Raw genomic sequence first — 26,654 nt, 5'->3', positions numbered from 1 at the left:
TCCATCTGCAGTCCCAGGCAGACTCTCAGAACAATAGTTTCTTCCCACCCCACCCCCACCCTGAAGAACGGTCAATGCTGGGACTATTCTAGAAACTCAAGAGAAACTGCTTTCTGAGATCATTCCTGTGTCTATTGGAATGGTGGCATGAGTGATATTTTTTTTTCCTAGAGCAGGAGTGGGAGGCAGGAGCAGGGTGGTGTTGCTTTTCCTTGACAAACGGCACAGTGACCCAAAGAAGCTATTCTGTGTCCTGTGTGTTCCAGACTTCTGCAAAGGGGCAGCTCCAGTACACTCCAGCCCTGCTTTCCCTTGCAGACGTGAAGCAACATCTTGGTAAATTAAGCTAAATTGGCTTCATCTAAAAATTTCACATTAGAGATGAGCATTCAACGGGCTGACAGTTTAAATTCTTTTAAGAGGTGGCAAGGAGTTCTGTTAAGTATTACAATGCATCCGACAGGACATCCAGGCAGCAAGCATTATTTAATCCAACATCTTGCTAAGACCGGGAGCTTCCCCACATCTGTTATGTCTCTGTAATGCAAATGGAAGAATCTGTCCATAACATCACCAGTTTTGTGACTTTAATGACATCCATTTTGAGAAGTATCTGTCTGTTCTCAGTATTGGACAAATTACTGAAAAATTGTGTCATTTGATTCTCAAGGTCTATATCCTGGAAGAAGCATTATTTCTGGCACTGAGGCAGAACTGTTCTCTCTCCTAATACTGCAAAGTTTATTACCGCATGCTGACTCTAAAAGCCTGTCTGGGGATATCAAGCAGTACCGGTCAAACCCCAGTCTTCCTGTACTGTCCCTTATGCTGACAGATTTACAGTTCACCTCCACCTGTTCCAAACCTCCATTCCAGGCTGCACAGGTCAGAAAACTATCCATCCTGTATCTCTGGTTTAAGGGAAGAACTCTAGTTTTCAGAACAATAGATGAGGAGCTGAGTTCGCCCATATCCAATCGCTCTTATGATTCTAAACCTGAATTCAAGAGGTCAATGAATGAATTTCAGAAAGTCCATGAACCCATGAAATAATCTGTAAAATTCTCTGTGTATGTTTATTTCCTAGAGAAAAGGTCCACTCTGAACTTTTCTTCAGATTATCCAAGAAGACCATGATTCAAACTAGAGGTTAAGAATCCCTGCCCCAGTTTTCTCTGCCGGTTTGTGCCCTACTCTCCTCCCACCTGTCTCTAATCTAGCTGTATCAAATTATTTAAATAGGAAAGCCTTAGCTATCATTTCTTTTTCAGCCTACTTTAAAACAGATTCAACCACCTATCAATAGATGAATGGATAAAGAAGATATTCCACACAATGGAATATTACTCAGCCATAAAAAATGAAATTTTAGGGGTGCCTGGGTGGCTCAGTCGGTTAAGCGTCCTACTTCGACTCAGGTCATGATCTCACAATTCACGAGTTCTAGCCCCGCGTCAGGCTCTGAGCTGACAGCTCAGAGCCTGGAGTCTGCTTCAAATTCTGCGTCTCCCTCTCTCCCTCCCCCACTCATGCTCTGATTCTCTCTCTCTCTCTCAATAAATAAATAAATAAATAAATAAATAAATAAATAAATAAATTCTCTCTTTCTCAAAAATAAATAAACATTTTTTAAAAAATGAAATTTTGCCATTTGCAACAATATGGATGGATCTTTTAGAGGGTATAATGCTAAGTGAAATCAGTCTGTCAGAGAAAGACAAATACCATATGATATCACTCATATAGAATTTAAGAAACAAAACAAACAAATTGAGAAAAAAAAGAGACAAGGAAACAGACTCTTAAATATAGAGAAAAAACTGGTGGTTTCCAGAGGGGAGGTGGGGGGTGGGGGGTGAAATAGGTGATGGGGATTAAGAGTCCACTTAATGGTGAGGAGCACTGAGTAATGTATGGAATTGTTGAATCACTATATTGTACACCTGAAACTAACGTAACAATGTATGTTAAACACACTGAAATTAAAAAACAAAAACAAAATAAAAATAAAAATAAGTACGGCACCTGGGTGGCTCAGTCAGTTAAGCATCCAACTTCAGCTCAGGTCATGATGTTGTGGTTCTCGAGTTCAAGCCCCATGTGGGGCTCTGTGCTGACAGCTCAGACCCTGGAGCCTGCTTGGGAATATGTGTCTCCCTCTCTCTCTGTCCCTCCCCCACTCATGCTCTGTCTCTGTCTCTCAAAAATAAATATTTTTTTAAATGTTTAAAAAATAAAAATAAGCAAATTCAACCATTCTTTCTCCTTGATATCCAACTGGTCCCCCCAAACAAGTCCCCTGACATGGGCGAGGCCTGTGAAGGATAAGCCTTATGCCGGGATTAGCAGCACAGCTCTATGGAACAGGCCTGGGCATCGTCTCATTGACTGTGACATGGAGACCAGACCACACATGACAAGTCTTCTAACTCCTCACTGCCTTTGGCCCAAGGCTCAGAACTATAATGGAAAGCTGCTCGGGAGGCCACTTCTCCTTCTTTACTTCACTCCTCAGGCCCCTCCTCTGTGTCTGGTCTTCTTACGCGGCTCTCTTACCCATGCTCCTTCCCCATCAAGTCACTTCTGCCTTCCTTTCCTTCATTCTTACCTGATACAAGAGCTTGACACAGCACATTTAAAAATTGGAGCATTCCCTTTTACTGTCTGATCAATACTTTCATCACCCCCAGGACTCCATCAAGACAAATGCATACTTACGAGCTAATTCTAAATGGGGCAGACATCGGCCATTTTAAGAGATAAATATGACTCCATTAACAGAGTCCACAATGAAAGTTCAGAAAAACTAATAGAAATACCTCAGTTTAACTTGATGAAACCACAGAGTTAAAATCAAGGAGAATCCAATGGGAAGACCTTAAAGGCCCTCCTATCCTGCCTTAATAATTACATTTAATACAAATCTATCTATTCATCCAGTATCTTCAAGCTGAGTTCTTACCCCATTAATGAGTCCCAACCAACAACTTTTTAATGAAATAAAACAGAAAAAAACAGAAATGCCAGAGTGCATCACATAGAAAAATAAGTATTGTTTCATGAAACTTTTAGTCGAGTTTTAAATGGATATGCCCCATTTTGCATCTTGTAAAGCCTAAACATTTTTCCTATTTTAATACTTCTGAGATCATGACACATTTTATAACTGTCGTCATCCGGGTTGCGGCTGTGATACAACTGCATGAAAATCTTCAGTTGACACTTTCTGGTAAAATCAAGAAAATGCCAGCATCGAAGTGATTGAGGTAATATGAAATAGGGTAAGAGGGTGTGTGTGTGTGTGTGTGTGTGTGTGTGTGTGTGTGTGTGTTCTAAATTACAAAGCAGAATGTATTTCTTTTTTTTTTTAATTTTTTTTAACGTTTTTATTTATTATTGAGACAGAGAGAGACAGAGCATGAATGGGGGAGGGGCAGAGAGAGAGGGAGACACAGAATCGGAAGCAGGCTCCAGGCTCTGAGCCATCAGCCCAGAGCCCGACGCAGGGCTCAAACTCACAGACTGTGAGATCGTGACCTGAGCCGAAGTCGGACGCTTAACCGACTGAGCCACCCAGGCGCCCCTAAAGCAGAATGTATTTCTTACTATGAGTTCCTGGTAGATAAAAAGTTGAAAAGTAGCATCCTAAGCCCTTCTATGAAGTTTATATGTATACTTACTAAATACTGACATTCTAATTGAAAAGAAGAGCAGTTTCTATGGCTTTTCAGGCAACTACCATTACAGTTCTCCTCTTGTTGACTTGAAAGGTCTCATGCTAGTCCCAGGACCTATGGTGTCTGCCCCTCACTAACTGTGTGGCCTCTGCAAGACTTTAAAGGCCCTTCGCTCCTATTCTCGGGCCACAGTTTTCTCATCTGTAAAAGGAGGATATTGGAGAAGGTTTCTCATATCGCTTTCAGTTCGAACGGTCGAGGAAGTGTGCATATATGCATTCAACTCTTTACATGTCTGTCATGAGCGCTGTCTGCATATGCTCTGCTTCTCTGCCTCCATTCTCTCTTGTAAACTTTTTCCTAAATGCAACCTGAAGACAAAAGGATGTCAACAATCAATTTAAGTCATGGTATACGGTTTTAAGCATGCCTATAAAGTCTGTAATATTTTAAAACATTAAGGGGTGCCTTGTGGCTCAGTCAGTTAAGCATCCCACTTTGGCTCAGGTCATGATCTCGTGGTTCGTGAGTTTGACCCCCACGTCGGGCTCATTGCTGACAGCTCAGAGCCTGGAGCCCGCTTCAGATTCTGTGTCTTCCTCTCCCTCTCTCTCTCTCTCTCTCTCTGCCCCTCCCCCGCTGCCTCTCTGTCTCTCTCTTTCTCAAAATAAATAAATAAACATTTTTAAGAAGTAAAAGAAAAAAATAAAATAAAATGTTAAAACATAATCCGGGCATTACAATAAGGATTATACATTTGTTTTCCGCTGCTCATTCCTGACTCAGATCCTATAAACTGCCTTGCCACCCTTTGCTTTGAATTTGCATTTCAGTCTGCCTCCTAGCATGTGTTCACTCATGCATAGAGCCTGGCCCCTGGGCTGGGGAAGTCACTCCATGGTCCCCAGTTCTCCTTATCCACATCTGTTCCAGCACGCCTCATACCATATCATTTGTTTACTTGTCTGTCTCCTCTATTCAACTGTGAGAGCCTCAGAGGCAGGGACCTCTCCTTATTTATCTTTGTATCCCCACCACAGAACAATGCCCAGCACGCTGTGGAGGCTGAATAAATGAGTAAGTGAATAAATGTGCAGCATGAAATTTCCATACAAGCACAGGAAAACTCACACACTCAGGCAGACATTCTTCTCAGCAGAAACCAGTTCTCAGATTTCTGTGCTCCATGGCACTCAGCCCTGAGACAGGTCCTAGCCTCTGAGGACCTAAGTGAGTTGCTGGTTCATTCACTGGTTGCACAGGACACGGACCTCCACCCTTCTCTCCGGCCTTTCACTTCTCCAGCCTATTTTAGTATCCCGGCCCAAGCCAAAGTGGTGGGGGTGACTGTCCCTGACCTGCTAGCAGTAGCTTCTGAAAGGAGCCAAGTGACAGACGGGGTTATTTCAGCCTCAGGACCCAAGGGCAAGATGGAAATAGCCAACTTCCTTCCCATCTCCCCCTAGGAGCAAGCTGGGCATTCCATGTGTGGAGAGTTGGGAGGGCCCTGGGTGCTGGGCTGCCCAGGAGTGAGTGAGGCCTATCTCCCCACATCTCCTCCTGTGCACAGCTGGTTTACAGCAATACAGTGATGGCTACCACTTGCTGGAGCCCCTGTACAGCCCTGGAGAATACAGATGATAAGAGCTAACTGTAATAACCACTCCAATACAGTCTTTATTAAGTACATCATCCATGTCCCTACATCCATAAGGACAAAGACACTGAGGTCCAAATCATCATTACCAACCCCTGACCAAGTATTTAACCAAATATCTAGACCCCAGGGATGTCTAACATCTTGCCGAATTACAATGTCATAAAGGATTACATTTAACTGATATTTATTAAGTGCTAAATGGCTGCATCAGAAATGTAAAGGAAGTGAGCAAAGGGGCTTAAATGACAAGGGGAGTTTCTGCCGGTGGAGGTATGGAGTGCTAACTTCAGCTCACCTCCTAAGTTTACTTTTGAGTACCGTAATTTTCTTCTCTTGTCACATTGAATATGAAACTCTGTAAGACATCTAAACTTTTCACCCAACTCTTCCTGAATTTCTATTTAATTCTGGTTGTCTTGATTTAGGCTTCAATAAATACACTGGCTCCATCTGTGGCACAGGGCTTGGGAATATACCTCTTCATAATTAATTCTCTGGGCACCTGCTTTTAATTCAGTCTTTAAGTCAAGTTTAATGCTCTGGAATTTGGGAAGCCAACTTTCATTTCTACTTATTAAGCAACTCGGGATACAGGAAAATGAAAAAGATATCATTGGTACAGGCTTTCTTTGGTGCCAATGGGCCATAAGATTGGGGATTCTTTCTTTTTTAATCAGTATCGACCTGAATATCAGGTATGAAGTTCTGTTAGGTTTATAGCAGTGGGGTCTGCTGCCTTCACGTTTGATTCACAAAGTCCTCACACTACGATGTACTCTCATACTCTCAATGGTGCCACTTGAACCAGAAATAGGAAGTCGTCAAACTAAATCACGGACCTGGGATGCGAGTCTACCTTTTCTCTCTTGCCTTTACCTGATATAGTCTGCATCACCCTTTCCCTGGAGCGTGCCTCATCAGCTGTGTGGTGCGATACAAAGGGGGAAATGTTTTCCCAACCCAGAAACTCATCAACTTGAACCCTGAAGCATGACATCTGAATTCCTTACTGCAAGAGCAGGAGCTGCTCGCAACTGCTATCCACGATCATTAACAACCTGCTTGCATTTCCAGGCTGCCTCTGCGGATTAATATATGCACTATGTATTAAACCATCTGCCACGGAGTTTGACCCAGCCTTTCTCCGTGGTGGCCAACTGCAAAGGTTACCCCTGAGTGTTAAGAGGCAAGGTACACTTTCATTATATTTATCTTTACCAATTCTTTGGTTTTATTATTGGTTCTTCTGTCCCCATCAGTATACCTTTTCAGGCTCTTGTATCCCATATTTGTATAGCCTGGAGTCTAATGAAAATATATTTAATCCTCTATGTCAACTCTTTCAAAGTTCAGCATTAGCCTTTTATAAAAATCAGGTTAAAGAAGGATGAACTACACATTTCCTGTGAAGATGGGACAAAACTTACTGTTTGACATGCCTTTGTCCATTTAAAAAACTATCTGTAATGCAAACGTCTAAAAACGTTATTTTTTTTAGTCTAGGCAAGGAACACAATGGAGACCCCTTCACACCAGACCAAGTCCCCCTCTCTGGGGATGCTGAGAGGAAGCCTGTATCAGGGAGTATAAGGATTGAAACTTTTTGTCCCCTGTGCTAGCTGACAGCTCAGTGAATGGAATTGCATCTGATGTCAGGTTACCTCATTATATTCATATATTTGTAGAGCAGGGTTTGGTTTTTTTTGGGGGGGTGGTAAAGGGGACAGGTGGGAGGAGGTAATCCCCTGTGGTTTTTCAAATGAAAGCAACTTAGAAAAAGTAGCAAACTTCCTCTCCTTCCTGTCATCTACTTCCAAACAAGCAATCAGTATATTAAGTGACACTACTCCTAATATAAACCCCTGGGACAGGATGCTATTAATTTATGTGTACCCTGAGGAATATCATCCACTCCTTACCCAGGTTCTTAATCCAAGGCAAGGCTTTATTCCTTGCCTTCAGTTATTTATTTTCCTCGAGGGTCTCTTTGGAGGGAGTCAGCCAAACTCTAAGTAAATTACTTGGATTTCTGAAAATCCAAACAACTTACCTTACGTTTTGCAAGGCTATATTTGGTCGTGTTTTTAAGGTTTATATTGAATGCTAACTCAAGGCACAAGTACTGTTTTGTTTTGCTTTGCTTTTTTCTTAGAGGAAGCTTCTCAAATGGGGACCCTGTAAACTTTGCACTGTTGTGTTATTTTCTGGAGCCTGACTTTTCTCCAAATTATGATAATGGCGGCCCACCAATCTAAAATCCCAAGACTTTGGGGGCATCTGAGTGGCTCAGTCGGTTGAGCGTCAGACTGCAGCTCAGGTTATGATTTCTTGGTCCACCCCACATCAGGTTCGCCACTGTCAGCACAGAGCCCACTTTGGATCCTCTGTACCCCCCCCCCGCCCCTCCCCCACTCATGCTCTCTCAAAAATAAACATGAAAAAATAATAAAATTTAAAAATTAAATCCTGAGGCTTTCTATGGAAGTGCATGTGTGTGTCCTTGCACGTGTACAGGAACATCCTTGAAGGACTGCATCAGAAGTACTGTGGGGGGGAGGGGGTGGCGCACCCTTAGAAAAGGCTGGAGGCCTTCATACCAGAATGATTCCCCAGCTTCGGGGATGCTTACCATTTTTAATAGTACTGGTGGCAACATCATGCTTTACTTCCTTCACATGTCTTGGGCCTTCTGATTTACGGCGCTTAAGCCTTTCAGATTTGCTTCAGCTCATTTTCTTTAGAAAGTCAAGTCACCATTTAAGTCGCACCTAATCCCCATAAAAGCTGCTGAACCTCAAAAACACAGGGCAGGGAAGCCACACCCAACCCTCCACACCCCCCATCTCTGTCTTACACTGCTTTCTAATCTCCATAGAGCACAGCCCCTGATAGCCAGTGGACATAAGCACGCTTTGTGTTTTCACTGTCTTTGGTTGCTCTCTGAGATGTCATCTGTGTGTCCTCTCCATTCCCCACTGGTCTTTAACATGTCTTCCGAGTTGCCAGAGACAGATTTTTCACTTTTCTAAAGGATGCCTTTTTAGTACTAATAAAACTTTCATACTTGTCTGCTTAATCACGCCAGCTTTACTGTCCCCTTTTTACTTTTTTGTTTTTGGCTCAGAGGTATATGAACCATCTGTGCCTCTAAAACAGTTTGCTTAAATAGCCTCCAGGCAGATTTTATGGTTTTTAAGTTTTTTACTTTAACCTTCAGCCTGCTGTTAGCCATTTTCATCACAGTTTTAAAATCAGCCTCTTTTGGAAACGACTGTCACTAAATGTGGTTTTTTAGAAGTTACTGGAACTGGAGAGGGGGCCATTGACTCCAGCTGAACTGAGTCGTGGTTCTCATTCACAGTCATCTGAGGCGGGTGCAGGTATGGTTAGCCTCGGGAAGGGTCACCTCCTCTATTTGGCATCCTGAAGAGTGATGCTGACACCTTTCATTTCAAATATCATGTCCCCATCACCCAGTTAAGACCCAGGAAAATAAAATCTGAACTACTTACCTGCCTATTTATTTATCACCACATTTCTACAGAGTTGTCATCATGATCCTAGGCATTAAATGAGATACAAGGCTGAAACAAAGAATACAAAGAAAGGGAGGAGAATTCTTTCCTTTCCTGCCATGCCATTGTGCCGTGAGAACTGCCCTCTGTCATTGTGCCATCAGACATGCTGTTCTTTTTCCATTTTATCACAGTTGTCTAGTCTGGGGACCTGAGTGTCAATAAGCATTCTCCTGTCCTGAGATGTATCACCCAAACTTCCTGTCTACCCTTGCATGAATGTTAACATAGCTCTATAGTTCTCTCTATATATAGTAAAACCACATCTCTTCCCACACCTAAAGGGAGATGAGGGGAAGGATGTTCCCTTTCTGTGGTTCTTTCCATCCAAAAAATGACTTACCCCTTTATTGTCAATTATCTGATGATATTTGTCAGACATTAATTATTTTCCTCTCTCAAATCAGAGTATTTTCACCCCATTTTTTCTCTGTTGTTATTGTTGCTTTTCTTATACATCTGATAATAAAAACACTTAGGGTCTCACGGTTATTATTTTTATTATTGTTTACTCATTTACAAAATGCTTCTACCTTCAGGAGTTACAAGCTGTCAGTATACTCCCCGAAATAAATTAGGAATACTGTGCTAGCTCTACAGTCCATGAAGCGGAGTGAAAAGTCAGGGAAGGCAGAAGTCAGTAAGCAAGCAACAAATCCCCAAGGGTTGGTAGAATGAATGCATGAATGAATGAATGAATATACAAATGATAAATGGCATTATTGATACAGGGAATATTTGTTTGTTTTCTTGTTTATAGGTAAAGTTCCATTCCATCAAAAGGATTTGAAGTTAGCAAAGTAGCAAATCAGGGCCAGGATTCAAACTCATGCTGCTGTGCCCTCATCCCAATAAGCTCTTCCCTCCCTGTTTCCCCACCTTCCTATCTCAGCATCTTTCAGATTTCAGTTCAAGCACTACCTCCTCAGGGAAGCTTCCAGATCTCCTGACTAATCAAATCTCCCCTTTAGAGGCTCTCACAGCACTATGCCAACACTATCACAGCATTTGCCACAACAGAAATTTCACATTTGTGTTATTATGTAAATCAATGTCTGCCTTCCTCTGAGCCATAAGCTTCATGAGGGCAGGAACCAGGTTCTTGTTGTCACCTATTAGAACTCCAATGACTAGCACAGTGCCTGCCACATAGTAGCTGCTCAAGAAATATTTAATAAAGAGACAAATTAGTAACTTGAAAGCTGTAGCCTTCAAGCTCTCTCATCCTCAGCTTCCTGACTTTGACAGATTCAACCTCAGACTAAATCACAATTTGTTTGAATACTCCCCACTCCCTTCTGTTTGCCAGGCACAGTTTTCAGCCACAGAGAAAGCTTAAATATATGGGTGGGCAGGCTAACTCCTGATGAGTAACAGTGGCCTCATGTAGTCTCAGATATCTGCCTTCCCATATCTAGTATGGTCCTTGGCCAGCATCTCCCAGGTAACTCACACTGATGAAACTACTTACTGTGCTCTCTGCTGCTCTAAATACACCATTGTTCCTCTTCATAAATAAGCTTATCTTAACAGATAACCACAATCCCTTTCTCTTAGTTCTATGTAATCACGCATTCTTTGGAGTCCAAAAAGAATAGAAAAAGTCAGCACTTTGGTCCTAGTACTAAAGCCAACATCCTAATAATCAGGTTTTCCCAGCAGCTGGTGCTAGATTAGAAGTAGTTCATCTAAGTGTCCTATGATGAATGTTAACTGCATTTTTATCTCTCAATCCATAGTTGGATTTCGGATTCCTTCTTCCACATGATAAGAGTAGATGGGCATGACCTATTCATTATGTACAGAATGTAACCTCATGACATAACTTCATGAGATCATTTCTCCTTCTCTCTTGTGGACATCTGCTGGCACCTACCATCACCCATCATTCTGACCCATTCCCTCTTTTAACAGCTTCAAGATTTTCATTCTGGTAGCTACCCTTCCCCATGCAGCCTCCCATGGCCTTTAGAGGAAAATGAGACTAACTCTAACATCAGAGAAAAGCCCTGACTGGCTCAAGATAATCCAGAATATCCATTGCTCTGGTCATAGTCTCAGTCCAGGCATGCACATGTGACCTAAGCATAAACAACGAGTGTGAATTTCAAGACTCTTGCTTGGAATGAATGCTAGGACACAGGTACTCTGTCTTCGACTGGATATGAAAAAGGAAACAATATAGGCCGGATTGCTGCTGGCAGCCATTCCATGACCTCTGGGGAGCTTGCCTCGGAGGATAGCCAACACTCCATATACAAAAGTACAAAGACAGAAAGAAATGAATGATCCTGCACTACAGGATCAACCTATCTGAGGCATCTGATTTGAATTCCACCAGATAAAAGATGTTTTTTATTGTCTCAACCAGTTTGAGTTGGGTCTTCTGTTACTTGCATTAAAAATCCTGGTACATCCTATAAGTATCACCAAATTAGGTCTACTCTTAGAATAAAACACTTCAAAACACTTCCTTTACCCAAAGATGGTCCCTTCAAAGTTACCATCTCCTTTCCTTCACACTACTACTTTTTTTTTTTAAGTTTATTTATTTTGAGAGAGACAGAGCCAGCACGCATGGGGGAGGGGCAGCAAGAGAGGGAGAGAGAATCCCAAGCAGACTCTGTGCTAGGGGCTCGAACCTATGAAGCCATGAGATCATGACCTGAGCTGAAACCGAGAGTCAGACGCTTAACCAACTGAACCACCCAGGCCTCCCTTCTTCACACTACTTCTTCTTTTTTTTTTTTTTTTTTTAACGTTTTATTTATTTTGGAGACAGAGAGAGACAGAGCATGAACGGGGGAGGGTCAGAGAGAGAGGGAGACACAGAATCTGAAGCAGGCTCCAGGCTCTGAGCTGTCAGCACAGAGCCCGATGCGGGGCTCGAACTCACGGACCGTGAGATCATGACCTGAGCCGAAGTCGGCCGCTTAACCGACTGAGCCACCCAGGCGCCCCTCTTCACACTACTTCTAATGAGGGTGTGGATACCTGTGGATGCCATAGGTCTGTGACCAAGCCTTGGTTTCTACTCTATAGAAAAAAAGTCTCTGTGTCAGAACACTTAACCAACAATATCCATCCTTGATTCATTTCTTCCCACACTTTCAAAAAAAAAAAAAAGAAAGGAAGAAAAAAAGAAAGAAAGAAAGCCCTAAACTGGTTCAACACACTTTTTGCTACTGGGAAATGTTTCATAACTCCTAGTGAATAATTCAGTGAATATGACACTTCTAGTTTTCTGTTGCCAGACACACCCAGCTTCATGGGAATGCTATTGCTTTCCTACTCTCCAAATCCTCTCTACATCCAGAATCTTAAATGTATTACTTCCTTAACAGAGATCCAATCAACAGTGAAGATTAGATCATGTCACACATCCTGCTCAACACCTTCCAACAGCTGCTATCAAACTTAGAATAAAATCCAAACTAGTACCTCTGAGCCCTACATGATCTGGCCCCTAACCACCTTGACCGTTCAACTCTAGACAATATGGCCTTCTTGCTGCTGTTCAAAAACACCAAGCCTGTTCCCTTCCTTTCACTTGCTCCCCCTCCTCTCCAAAACTATCTGCGTCAAGCTCTTCTCGTGACAGCCCTATCACTTCATTCTGTCCCTACCCACACATCACCTCCTCAAGGATGTCTTCTGTAACCACTAGATGTAAAACAGCACCCCGTCACTATCCATCTCCTCACCCTGCTTTTTCTTCATAGCATTTGTCACTCACAACCTGAAATTCTGTTACAGACATACATATTCTTAACTGGTATATTATCTATCTCCCTTAGAGAACAGAATGTAAATTCCTTTAAGGCAAGGACTTTTCTCTTGTTTAATAATGTATCCACCAAGCCCAAAAGAGTGCCTAGCACATTATAGAGACTCAGTGTATCTTTTTTTTTTTTAAATAAGTGGATGGATTGGGGCGCCTGGGTGGCTCAGTTGGTTGAACGACCAACTTCGGCTCAGGTCATGATCTCACAGTTTGTGAGCTTGAGACCCACGTTGGGCTCTGTGATGACAGCTCAGAGCCTGGAGCCTGCTTCTGATTCTGTGTCTCCCTCTCTCTCTGCCCCTCCCCCATTCATGCTCTGTCTCTGTCTCAGAAATAAATTTTAAAAAATTAAAATAAAATAAAATAAAAAAATAAAAATAAAATAAGTGGATGAATAAATAACAATTTTTTTTTTAATATTGGCTAAAAGCAAACAAAAAAAGCAACACAGAGGCACTTGTCTCCTGCTAGGCAAATCCCTCTTGTCTTTAAGTATTTGCCCAGCTTCCCCCCTACCTTTTTTCTTTTTTTAAATTAAAATATACTTGACACACAATATTATATTTCAGGTGTCCAACATAGAGATTCAACATTTATATACATTATGCAATGATCACCATAAGTCTAGTTACCACCTGTCACCATACAAAGTTATTACAATATTATTGATATATTCTCTATGCTATAATTTACATCCTTGTGACTTAATTGTATAACTGGAAGTTTGTACTTCTTAATCCCCTTCACCTATTTTGCCCATCCCTACCCGCCCCCCCCAATCCATCACCAGTTTGTCCTCTGTATTTTTTTTCTAAGTATAATTGACACACAATGTTAGTTTTGAGTATTTCTTTTAAGTGTAGTTGACACACAATGTTAGCTTGGGTAGCAACTCTACAAGTCTATATCTATACCTTTATCGGACGTACAACACAGGGATTCCACAAGTTTACACCTTTATGCTCTGCTCACCACAAGTGTAGCTACCATCCCTCACCATACAACACTATTACAATACCATTGACTATATTCCCTATGCTGTACCTCTTATCCAGTCCGTAACTGGAAGACTGTATCTCCCACTCCCCTTCACCCATTTTGCCCATCCCTCAACCCCTCTCCCCTCTGGAAACCATCAGTTTGTTCTCTGCATGTATAGGCCTGATTCCACTTTTTGTTTGTTTATTCATTTGTTTTTTAGATTCCACAGATAAATGAAATCATACGGTATTTGTCTTTCTCTGTCTGACTTGTTTCACTCGGCCTAATACCCTCTAGGCCTTTCTGTGTTGTCACAAATGTCTATTTGCCCAGCTTTATCTTACCTACCCCTGGGTCTCTGTGTCCTTAAGTCCTTTGACAGCAACAATTTAAATTTCTCCAACTTATAAAAAATTTAATCCTACAGATGATCACAGAAAGTATCAGGGCCTTCAAAGATTGGTCTTATAACAAAGTATTAGATGTGCAGTCTTAGAACTGCTCACCCTATTTAAGATAATATTAATTTATTCTATCAAAACAGATTATAAGATAATATATCACTTATTTGGATCCATGTAGAAATCACCACTTGATCCTAGAATGTTTGGCAAATGGCCTGTGAAGCTGGCTGGCAATGGTCACACCTCAAAATTCCTATTACCCGCGGAATCCCCAAAATACACTTAGTGGGGTAGTATCCAGTTCTCATAATGTTAATTAGCTAATCAAGAAAGTAAAACAATAAGAAAGCTTAAATTTGTATGACAAAAAGCAGATGCAAATCTTTGATTTATGTTATAAATTCTACTATCTCTGTGGGAAAAAAAATAATCATTTCAAAGTCAAAGCAGTTGTTTTTCTACAATCAAACGTAGTTAAATACTTTTAAATTCATTTTAACATATTTATGAAGGAGTTCTCCTACATGTCTCCAAAGCCCTCTCATAAATCAGTGTAATGTTTCCAAGGCACATTTCGAAGTAAAAAATTCCTATCTACTAACTATATTTTCTTCTATTAGAAGATGAATTAAGCAGAAAATACATTAATGTCTGAATTTATAATAGGAGTGGTTAACCCTTAGCCATAGCAAACTAATGAGGAATATTTTACCATGGAAGGATTAATCAGGGCTCTCCAACGCTATGTAATTTGACATTCTGAGGACTTAATCATGAATGGATTTTATTTCCCTATTTACTTTTCATCATGGGGATACCTTACAAAGACACTACATGTTAGAATAATATAATTCTGGAGCTTAATCTTATTACTTAAAAAAAATGTCATTTAAATAATATTCCATAGGTTTTAAAAATAGTCCTTACAGGGGTGCCTGAGTGGCTCAGTCAGTTAAGCGTCCGACTTCAGCTCAGGTCATGATCTCATGGTTTGTGAGTTTGAGCCCCGCATCGGGCTCTCTGCTGACAGCTCGGAGCCTGGAGCCTGCTTCGGATTCTGTGTCTTCCTCTCTCTGCCCTCCCTCCCTTGGTCACACTCTGTCTCTCTCTCCCTCTCTCTCAAAAATAAATAAACATTAAAAAAAAATAGTCCTTACAGAAGAAGCACTCTACAATTATATCATCTGAGTTAAATGCAGATCAAACATTAAGGAAAATATTAATATATAAGCAGTAAGCCTTAGAGCCTGGATCTGGCTAACCCTCTGGTAGCAATGAAACAACAGCACAAATTCTGGGAGGTTGTGATTACTGGACATTGGCTTCCATCCCCAGCCATTGATTATCTCTTTCTTTGTTAAAGACTACAGGAGTTTCATTTAACCAGAGTGTTCAGTAAATTGCAGCAGAGTTCAAGCATCTTTTATGGATTCATTAAACCATTGATCTGCCTTCTTGTGCTTGTAGTAGTGCCCAGTGCTGGCCCATGGCCTGCATTTACGGAGAATGCAATAGATTGACGTTTGTAACCTCCGAAGGCAGTCTGTCAGTAGACATTAGATTCTGCTGTGTGCATGGCCACCCTGAGAGTGGATTGTAACGTAGGAAATTTCCAATTCTCTGCCTGAACTGCTGGGGCAGAAATTAACCGGCCATCTACAACAAGCTTTTCTTTATTCCATTCTAATCTGTGATAGAATGAACAAAGAGCTCAAGGAACAGATAATTACACATGGCTTGCCCAGTTCACACTTTTGCTTGTGCGTACAGAAGCTATCCAGAGGTACCAAGACGGGAGAGAAATAAAAATAACAACAGCCTGCATCTCTTGCATATGGCCGTCTTGAGTGTACTAGGTTTTGTGACCAGACTTTGCAAAAGCGTATAAGAAAAATCCTGAATTCAACATACTACCTTAACATTTTTTTTTTAACGTTTATTCATTTTTGAGAGACAGAGAGAGACAGAGCATGAGCGGCGAAGGGGCAGAGAGAGGGAGACACAGAATCCGAAGCAGGCTCCAGACTCGGAGCTGTCAGCACAGAGCCCGACGCAGGGCTCAAACTCACGAACTGCGAGATCATGACCTGAGCCAAAGCCAGACGCTCGACTGACCGAGCCACCCAAGCGCCCCACGGTCTTTTTTTTTTTTTTTTTTTTAAGTAGGCTTTTCACCTAGTGTGGAGTCCAACGTGGGGCCCAAACTCATGACTCTGATCAAGACTGAGATCAAGAGTTGTACACAACCGACTGAGCCACCCAGGTGCCCCAATGGATAGTTAACATTTTTAACAAGGCATCTGAATTAACAGCATAACTACAATCCTAGGAAATGCATAATCATTCTTTCTTGGTTTCTCTGGATAGTGCACTAAGAACTCTTAGAAACTTCTCCCTCCTGTGGTCTTTATTAATAAGGTCTCATGACACCTTCCTTTTAAAATCTGGCACAAAGAGTGCTGGATGTAGCTTACAATGGGAGAAGCATATCAAAATGGCCCATTAGATAATTCTTTAAATGCCTGTTCTCTGATAAACCTGAACACGGCTAGCAGCAAGGTGAGAAAGTTGGCAATACAAGTGACTGGATCGATAAGGAGAAAGCATGTCCCAAATAACTAGAACTCTTCCCGATCATTTGTTTCCTGAACTGCCCACTGTCCAACCAGACAGCCGGACTATGAACTCAAAGCACACGCATTCATCACTCTGCAGCCGCAGTCACCAGAACACAATGTAGCTGATGCAATCTGACACTGTGGTTAATGTTAAAAGAGAGCGTGCCTTTGAGATGGATTGGATAATTACCGGTGGTTCAGATGAGAAAAACTTGATTTAAGTGTATAGCATTAGCTATCACTAGAAGGTTGGCGAGACACTGACTGTGTCTGAAAATCAACATTCAAGCATATGTCAATAGCCCTGTGTATTGATCCCTGGGTGATCAGATTCAGATCTATAACGCCCCCCCCCCCTTCTTCCTTCTGTTCATTGAAACCAAATGTTGAACAAAGAATGGGGCTTGAAGCTATTTGGAGTTTTAATCATCTCTTCATATTTCGTCTACAATATCTAATGTTATTCAGAAGTTGACATCCATTCTGGATAATAGATCAGAACTATTCCTCTGTTTTCCCCACAACCTCCAAAATGTAGCCCATTAAAAACTAGAAGAGAGTGCTATTCCTTTCAGTAGAAACTCACTTGCCCCATTCTGTTTGTGTTCCGGGTATCCCTTAAACCAGCATTTCTCAAGGGGTGTTCAAGTGTTCTGATAAACATGAAGATCAAACGCCTCTCCCCAAGGCTTCTGATGGCTTCCTAGGGCACTGTGTCCCACCCAGCCTGCAGAAGCTCTGCCCTGGACCCGTTTCTGGCTTTCTTCTAAGAGCCCAGGCTTCACTGTACTTTGACCTACGTCTAACTTGGCTGGTCAGAATTCTCCTGCTGGAACCCCAAAGGGCCAACACCTTCCCCCTCCTCTGTTATACCCTTTTCATAGGTTCTCACTTATAGCAGCTCATCAATATTCCATTCCATATTTCAAAATACCAGAGAACAAGAAAACAGTTGGGTTTGTTGTTCTTTGCCTAGAGCTTTCTGAGGTACACCCCTGTTTGCCATGACCGAAAGGGGAACTCAGCCACTGGCCTGCAGACCAAAGTCCTACTCTACATGCAGTAGGCGGCCACTCTACATGCAGGCAGTGGACAACAGGATTGTGGCACAGTTCCAGCAGACACGGCAGAACCAAAGCAATCATTCCAAAGGTTCACTGGCTCCCCTAAAAACAAGGTGAATCTGTAAGAAAAAACCCTGGTCCTCCTTTGGCACATTTACTTGTCGATCAAGAATATTCGCAAGCACCTGACAAAAGCACGTCTGTGGCCTGAGCTTCAGGCAGTCAGAGAACATTAATTACAAATAATTTCTTAATGTCCTTCCCCAAACCCTCATGAATGATAGCCATTTTGCAAATTAAATCCTGCCGGTGCTTAAAGGGAACAAAGGAGACAGGTTAATCAGTAGATGATCAGGGCAACTGTTCCACATTTCTTCTGCACTAGTAGGTTCGATAATTAAGTCTGAAACAGAATCTTTTCCAAGATATCTTTATGTTTAATAAAAATACCAATACAGCAGTCTCCCTTATCTATGGTTCACTTTCCATAGTTTCAGTTATTCATAGCACACTGTGGTCTGGAAGCAGATGATCTTCCTGATTTATCGTCAGAAGACCAGTAGGACCCTAATGCTACATGACAATGCCTACATCTCACAGCATCACCAGAAGAAAGGTCAGTACAGTAGAGATATTTTGAGAGTGAATCCACATTCACAAAAGTTTTATTACAGTATGTTGTTATAACTGTTCTATTTCATTACTAGTTATTGTTAATCTCTTACTGTGTCTAATTTATAAATTAAACTTTACCACAGGTATGTATGTATAGGTAAAAACATAGTATATATAGGGTTTGGTACTATCCATGGTTTCAATCATCCACTGGGGGTCTGGGAAGGTATTCCTCCTGGGGGTAGGGGGACTATTGTAGTCTAAATAAAATGTAACTTCAAATAATATGATGGTACATGCTAATTAGTGATGGGTTTTCCAAAAGAGATCTCTTCTAAGAAGAGATTGCTGTGAATTCAGGGAAATCATTTGAAAGTGAAGTAAATGCTTTATTATGCAATATTCCCCTCATTAAATGCTTATTATTATCATGATTGTTAGCAATTTAATGACATCATTTGCAAAATGTTGTTTCTGTCTATATAATCTTTTTACTTTTAATGCATCCTTATTATCTCTTATTTACACAGCTTTCTTCCCACTGAGATCTGTTGGGGAATAGCAACGTTATGATATTGAAGAAGTATTTCCATCTATTCTTGTTTCAAGTTATGGAAAAACTAGAACAAGGAGGCAAAACTTTGGTGTTTTTAGCAAATTGTGCCTGTTACTAAAGTATCAATGTCAGGAATCCATAAAGAACACTATAAATTTCGGATCTTAACAAAGAAAGAAAATAATCATTTACACTGCCTGCATTGGCCATTTGTCTTGAGTTTTTATCTCCTGCTTGATTTATCTCCTAATGGACGTTAGTTTAGACAGTAAGATATTTCCCAAGCAGAAGGAAAAAGACCAAACACGGGCTATTTGAAAATGACTATATTTGTGGTCTTGTTTATTATTCTCATTTTTAAAGGGATCATGATTATAAGGCATTACTCCCTTAGGAAAGAATATTTTTAAATGTCCGTTATTGTGCAAAGTAAAACTGGTATTTGCTAGACAAAACCCTTCAGCATCCCTTGCAAAACTACTAAGATACCTCTGCAACTTTCCAACTCCTGGGAGAATCACTAGGCTAGAAATGTTCTCAAGTCCTTCTCTACTCGTGGCCTCAAAAAGGGGCTGGGAAAAGAGCAAGCTCTTAGTTCCCTGAAAAGTCTCTAGTGCATCAAGTAATGAGATTGACATACCATTGTTCAGCCAATGCCCATAGACTACAAAGGTATTTTTCTTACCCACTGTTTCAAAACCTTTTGAGCCAGCAATTGAGACTGTTGGGGATAAGGATTCTACAAAATATAATTATGGATTAAGACTATCACTTCTTAGAGCCAACACCCTGGGATGTATAAGCTAGTAGTTAGGCTCCTTAAACGAACACAGCTGTGACTCACAATCCCCTCTTAACAGAAACATTTCGAAGAAAGCCTACATAAGTGTGGCAATCCACACAACTCTTCAAATAAAATTTTAAGTTCGGTTTGAAAATATAAACTACGTGCCATAAAGGGTTAACTTGGCTTCAGTCTACCCCACCTTCCTTTCTAGGGCCAGAGTTTTGTGAGAGACAGATGTGACATTCTTAACCTACTCCATCAAAAAGACGTAGAGACCCAAAGAGAAAGGAAGGGTGGAGGAGCAAATGAAATTTAAAGAGCCAATTTTCAGTGGGCCTTCATTTTGAGAGTTGGGCTATTTTTGTGCTTGTTTTTAGCAGCGAATCAATTCCTGCCTCCATACCCAAGCATTTGTGAAGAGGAGAGCAGGGGAGCCACAGGCACAGCTGTCCAATTTACATTCACAAATGCAGGTGCTGCTCAGACACAAAACAGAGGTCAGCTGAATACTGCTCCTAATTAGCTACCTTTTCTACTAGGATTTTTCTTTGTAAAGTTATGCATGCAATTTGGGTTCAACTTAGAGGCCATTTTTAGATCCCAGCATGCTATCCACCAAGAAGCGGGATGTCATTATAAAGCATAATTTACAGCATAGTTAACTTTACATGTTTTTTTAAACCTACATTATATCTAAGGCAAATTTCTCTTCTACACACATATTATTCACACTGCTTTCCATCCACTTCTGAATATTTAAAATTTAGTGTAGAATTCAGCCAGAAAATCTTCTATGTCAGAATGGGAAGAATTTTGCCATTTTTCTAAGATTAAGAAAGTCCACAATTTTAATAATGAGGACTAAAGACTCTGTTAAATGACACAAGAAAAGAAGTAGCTATTTGCTATTTTCTTCAGTGAGGAACACCCTGGGGCTTATTACAGCAGTTCTTAGAAATGGCAGGATGGAGACTGGTATCGAATACAATCCATTAGGAAACCCAAGCCCTAAATGAAATGACCACAAAATCCTATCAGTTAACAGAAATGCAGCAGCTGTACATGTTTATTGTAATACAATAGGATATTGTTGCAGAGATAACACTCTTAAAATTAAAAAAAAAAAAAAGGAATCCAGCAAGCAATGTGACCAGTCTATTCCCCTATTTGAAAAATGAGAAGGTATAGGGTGGCAGAGCTTTGGAATATATAAATAAGCACGAAGATCACAGAGAAGACAGGTATTGTATATACACTAATGGGCTGCTGGGATCAGCTGTCAAAGTCACTGGCTAAACTTCAAGCCACTGTGACTCCCAGCTTTTGCAGAATGTTCAAAGACCTACCCCAATAACTCCCTGCAGGAAGTGAAAGGTAATGGTCCCCCTCCCCCTGCTGATTTCACCTGCTGTAAGTATTCCAAATACTAATTCTTATCTCGGCTCCCAGTTATCCATATTTTTAAAACAGTATGCTACGGAAGTTTAAATTCAGTTTGACCTTAAACTTTATAACGATGGAATATTACATGTTATTTTTTAATAACATAAATTTTTATATATGGTATTATATGTACAAATTTGGTATTCTGGGCTATTTTAAAGGCTTACTAAAGCAAAACAGCTTTGCAAAATGTAACATGTATCGCCAGAATTGTGACAAATTCATCTTGCTTGATTTTGCTCGCTACAGGCGGTCCATCAAGATCCAGACCCATAATCCTTCAGAATCATAGAAAGACAAAAAATCCTGTTCTCTAGCCATCTTCTGGGATGGAGTGCAAAGTATTTTGTTGTGGTAAGTAGGGCTTTGAAGATGAAAGCACTGGGTCCACTCCTGTGATTGTTACCCCAGTGCTCAGCGCTCAGAACAGGAGCCCCAGGGTCTCAGAGATCATTTTAATCCTCCTATATTAAAACAAAACGTGTCTCATGCAAGGCTCTAGCCACCCTCCTCTGGAGTCTCACTGGCCCCTCCCAAGGGAAAATGAACTCGACTGTTGACCGTCCCAAAAGAATTCCAAACAATTTCCTTACTTGCCTCCCTGTTCCAGTGAAGATTATGAGCCTAATTCTTAGAGACTGCTACTAAAATTCCACCCCGCTGAATCCTGCAGCCTAATTCTTTCAGCATTATGTTTTTTGGCAGAATGATGTGACCCAAATTTGCAGGAGATAATTTGCTGCAACGGTGCTTCTTGCAATGCAGTGAACCCAAGATTAGCATTTCAGGATTGCAAATATCAGACTTAAAAAAAAATAATAATTGTTTGCTTCAAGAAAAGACAGATCGTGATCTTGTATTATGGAAATGGAAATGCTTAGAAAAAAGTGGACAATTTTATGAATTATGGTAGCTTTACAGATCAATGAAAAATAATCAAGAACTAGCAATTGACTTCAGTAATTGGTGGCGAAATGCTACAGCGGTTCTTTAAAGATTAAGAAACTAGCTGTGTGTGTATGTGTGTGTGAGATTGTAAAAACATGCATTCCACTTCTCATCAATGGTGGCTAATACTATTCTTTAAGGATATTTTCAGATCTAAGATGTCTTAAAACAAAACAAAACAAAAACCGGTAACTATGGCTGTTCCTGTGTTCACCCACCATGCTGCTCAGAAATGCTTGGCTGTGTGAGCAATGCTGGTTCAGGTATTCATTATTTCACTTTTCTCAATATCAATCAACTTGAATATAAGGTGTCAAGAGAGACTTGACGTTTTTCTTGATTAGAATTTGCGAATCAGATTTTAGAGCGAGCCAGAGCAATATTACCATTGGGTACAAATATTAAACTGTGTGGACTAAAGCTTTCTGGCCACACTTCTGTGGCTAGTTTCTCAGCCTTTATAAGGAATCGCTACCACTTATCTTTCATGGACTCTAGTCTATAGATTCTACTGCTGGAGAGACACTGTCACTTAGGATGGCAGCTGTGATCACCGTGTCCCTCCTCATCAGATTCTCAGTCACCCTCTCAGAATTCAAACATCAAAACAGAGGAACTGAAGAACAGGTTACACATTGGAAGGGGGTTGATTCCTTATTCCAAAAGGTTAAGTATGGCAGAAAAAGAGAACAGACAAAACAGAAAAAATAAAAGAAAAATGTGCACAGTGTTTTCAGCTAGAAGCTAAGAGGCACATGCGCACGTGGGCTGGCGAGGCCTGCAGAGCCGCCTCTCTCTACGTGCTCTTACCTTATTTCTCTTGAAGTAGGCTCGTCGGCAGGCCGCAAAGCACTTCTCGCTGCAGAAGCTTTTCACCTCACTTCCCATACTCAGGGAATAGCGCTTGATTCCCACTTTCTGGCACCAGGCACACATTATTTGTACATTTGACACATCATCTTCTATAATAAAAGTATAAGAAAAATGTTCATATCAGAAGCAAACATCCCTTCAAACTTAGACACACCCTCAACCTGACAGAGCTACTTGAAGTCTAATTTTAACTTCTACGCCTCACCACGCTCTGACCTCAAAGGCAGGATAGCCAGCTCTTGATAGGAGGACTCAGTGCTTGCTTTTTTTTTTTTGGGGGGGGGGGGTGGCTCCTAAGTTTCCAAAAGACACCATTTAATCATTTACTTAAAATCCAGAGCACAGAGCATGAATGCACAGCAAGGAGGAGGGTTCCTAGGACGTCTTAGCCTGCTAAAAATGCATATTCTACCTGCTTAAAGCAGGCTCAGTACTAATGAAGCTTATAAAATGACCCGTTTCTTCAAAGGTACTGCTGAAAGCCTACAGGATCCACACTAGGTGGGACAGCCAGTGCTAACCTACAGATGTGAGGCCCCAGTGTGAACCTTGATAGCCAGGAACCAGGCTCAATCTTGGCATGTTCCTTATTACTGTTACATGATATAGGGTGTTATTTACCCTTGCAATATAATGATTCCCAAGTGATGTGGCTAGTCAAAAAAGGAAGGAGGTGAGCGGCCAGATTCTGCTGATGAAAAGGCACTAGCCTGGCTCACTCAGCAGTCTCCTACGACAAAACCTTCCTGCATGGGTGTCCTCAGGGAGGCACAGGCCTGATTTAAATTCTTTCCACGTGATGTAGCTCGTGTCCTGGGAAGAAGGGATGGTAATGGAGGTGTCAGCCATGAGACCTGAGGTCACACAGCCACAAAGATGATTCTCAGCTAGACTGGTGGTCCTTGCAGCTCCTGTGGGCCCTGCCACCCGTGTCATGGAGATGCTCAGAATGATGGTAAGTGGTATGCAAATATTTTCAACAATTAAAATACTGTGTATCTTTTCCTTTGTGAGAGAAGAAAACAAATTTAACTAGCAAGACAAGCCCATGCTATCACCAATATGACTGCTCAAAACAAAGACAGGCTTTTTAAAAAGTGAGTCAGTTAATAAAATGCATTGAGTAAATCATAATGCAGGTGATAAGAGTTACAACAAAAATGTGATGGTGATATTCAAATGACTGAAGTCTGAGAAATACTGGCCTGTTTGGGGGGAATAAAAGGAGACTTTAATTAGAAGTCTAAGAAATATTTTTGGGGCGCCTGGGTGGCTCAGTGGGTAGAGCGTCCGACTTTGGCTCAGGTCACGATCTCATGGTTCATGCGTTCGAGCTCTGTGTCAGGCTCTGTGCTGACAGCTCAGAGCCTGGAGCCTGCTTCGGAGTCTGTGTCTCCCTCTCTCTGTCCCTCCCCTGCTCACGCTCGGTCTCTCTCCCAAAAATAAATATTAAAAATAATAATAAGAAAAAAAAGAAGTCTAAGAAATATTTTCTTGCTGCCTCCTAGGGGGGCTTTTGCTATATCTTGAGTTTTCTGGTCCTCCCCATTGACAATGTGTGTACATATGACTGACTGCCACTATTAGCTACATTTTTTCTTCCTTCACGGATTTTTTTTTTTTTTTTTTTTTTTACTATCCCAGACTCATGCTCCCGACATGAATGGTAATCACAAAATCCCCAACAAGCTCTGGTATAGGGTTGTCTGATTTCTGAATAAAATCCCCCAAAGACTAATTGCTAAGCAAGGCCTGGTCCATGAGTTGTTGACATATTCATGGTTCATAGAGTCTGTCATGCAATCATTCCATTTCCAGGGAAAAGATTTGGTTTGAGGCAGTGTGGTCATCAGCCTGCAAAATTAGAAGCAAACTAATTTGTAGTGCAGTGATACGGCTCTTTTCCCCCTGAGTATCATCACTCAGAACTACGTGCAGCATTTTATTTACCTTAATGGAATAAATATTGTCATTTTAATGACCACTTTTTTTCCCACAAATTACAGAACGTGATCTATTGTTAGTTATCAAATAAGACAGTGTAAAAATGACCTTTGATATGAGCCAAACATTTTTGATAACATAACTTTCTTTAAATGGAGACATAACATGAATTCAAATGTCATACAATTACTGCATTTAACAGTTTGTTCTATTCAAGAAAGCTTTGTTTATATTTTATATGGTTTCTAATACGGTATCTGTTTACATATAGACATTTTACATGAAATGTCTATAGACATGAAATGTCATAGACACAAATTTATCTGAATTTAGACTGAACAATTTATCTCAGAGTATGGAGGAGATTTTTTTAATTAGATTAGAAATAGTACATTTTAAAAATAATTATCTGTCATTACTAAACTAATTTGAACTGCGAGTTTCTATTCTTCTCGATTAGCTGCTTTAAAATCTTAAAGTCCTAAAAAAGAAGATGATATAGCAGAACTCTCCCAAGTGATCCATTGGCAGTAAGTTTGATTCTGGTGAAATCTGTAAGGAAAAAAGCATTTTATGGGGGAAATTATTTGGCCTCAGAGTTCAAAAAGGAGACCCCACTTCCCAAGGACCTGTTTTAGAACAACCATCAGCTTCCCCTTGAGGTTCCTTCCTTTAAACAGTCTGGTTTGGGAAACAAAACCTAAAATTTTTCCTCCTAGATCTTTAATGGATATGAATAAAATAAAATAGCCCACTATAATGGACTAAAACTGAGACGAAAAACGGTAGAGAACAAAGCGGTAACAAGGTGGGCAAAGGGCCTCCACGAGCCGGGGTGCAGCAAGGTGGCTGGGGAAAGGGCAGCTCACAGTCTCTCTGGGGCTTCCTTCCACCCCCTCCATCCCAGCCAGGCAGCCCCACTCGTCAATTTTCTAAGAGGAGGCACGGACACTTTCTTACACTAGACCTAACACATAAACAAAAAGTAGAATGTTAAGGGAGATGATTTTTATAAATCATTTATACTACAAAGTAACAATATGGGAAGATGAGACAAAAGAAATTGTGCACTTTTGTTTTCTCTGTGGCAGTTGGAAAACTCTTAGAATGGTGGCTAGCATCTGTCTTGTTAAATAATTCAGTATTCCCATCCGCTTCTCATAAAATTCCATTTCATAGAGGCAAACACTTTGGAAAAATTCCATTGGATTTCTCCTTTTCTGTCATCAAACTGCTACCAATAGCAAGTGCTCCAAAGATGAGACGACATTTTCAGAGATCTCAGGTACTCTGGTCTTATAAAAGCCATCTTTATTAACATCATATTTAAGAAACTAAGAACTGTAATTATCTAAGTTAATTTTTCAGCTAAAACATAGCTCAAAAGTCTGCCCCTAGACATGAGATGGTGCCCCATCCTAAATTTGTATGACTGCACCTCTAGAAAATAGGGCTTTTCTTAAGTGCTTAAAACCAAAGGGATATGTTCATTTCAACAACCACATTTTAAAAATCTGAAACCCAGTAATTATGTGCAAGCTTTACATTGGCAAAATAGAAGGCCCTAGCATTTTAGCTTTTCTAATTTGATCTGCTACCAAAAAAAATTTTTTTTAATATTTCTTCAAACTAGGGAGAACCTGACTTCCTATCTTATATTTAGGCTAACGTCTGTGCCATTAGAGACTTGAGATGACCTCAAAGAAGACTGGCATAACAGATCTT

The 26,654-nt window shown here is 40.8% G+C and overlaps 1 protein-coding gene across 1 annotated transcript in view; it reads right to left on the bottom strand.

Annotated features, from left to right (window-relative positions):
* Positions 1-26,654, bottom strand: part of LOC122220236 (sine oculis binding protein homolog) — a 163,395-nt gene that overhangs the window by 98,247 nt on the left and 38,494 nt on the right. The window contains exon 4 of the mRNA XM_042939485.1: positions 22,923-23,074. Coding sequence (XP_042795419.1) covers positions 22,923-23,074 — 152 coding nt within the window. The remainder of the gene's footprint in view (positions 1-22,922; positions 23,075-26,654) is intronic.

Source organism: Panthera leo, chromosome B2 (genome assembly GCF_018350215.1).
Source record: "Panthera leo isolate Ple1 chromosome B2, P.leo_Ple1_pat1.1, whole genome shotgun sequence".
Taxonomy (NCBI): Eukaryota; Metazoa; Chordata; class Mammalia; order Carnivora; family Felidae; genus Panthera; species Panthera leo.
The sequence above is the reverse complement of the archived record's forward strand: the minus strand, read 5'-3'. Positions and strand labels throughout refer to the sequence as shown.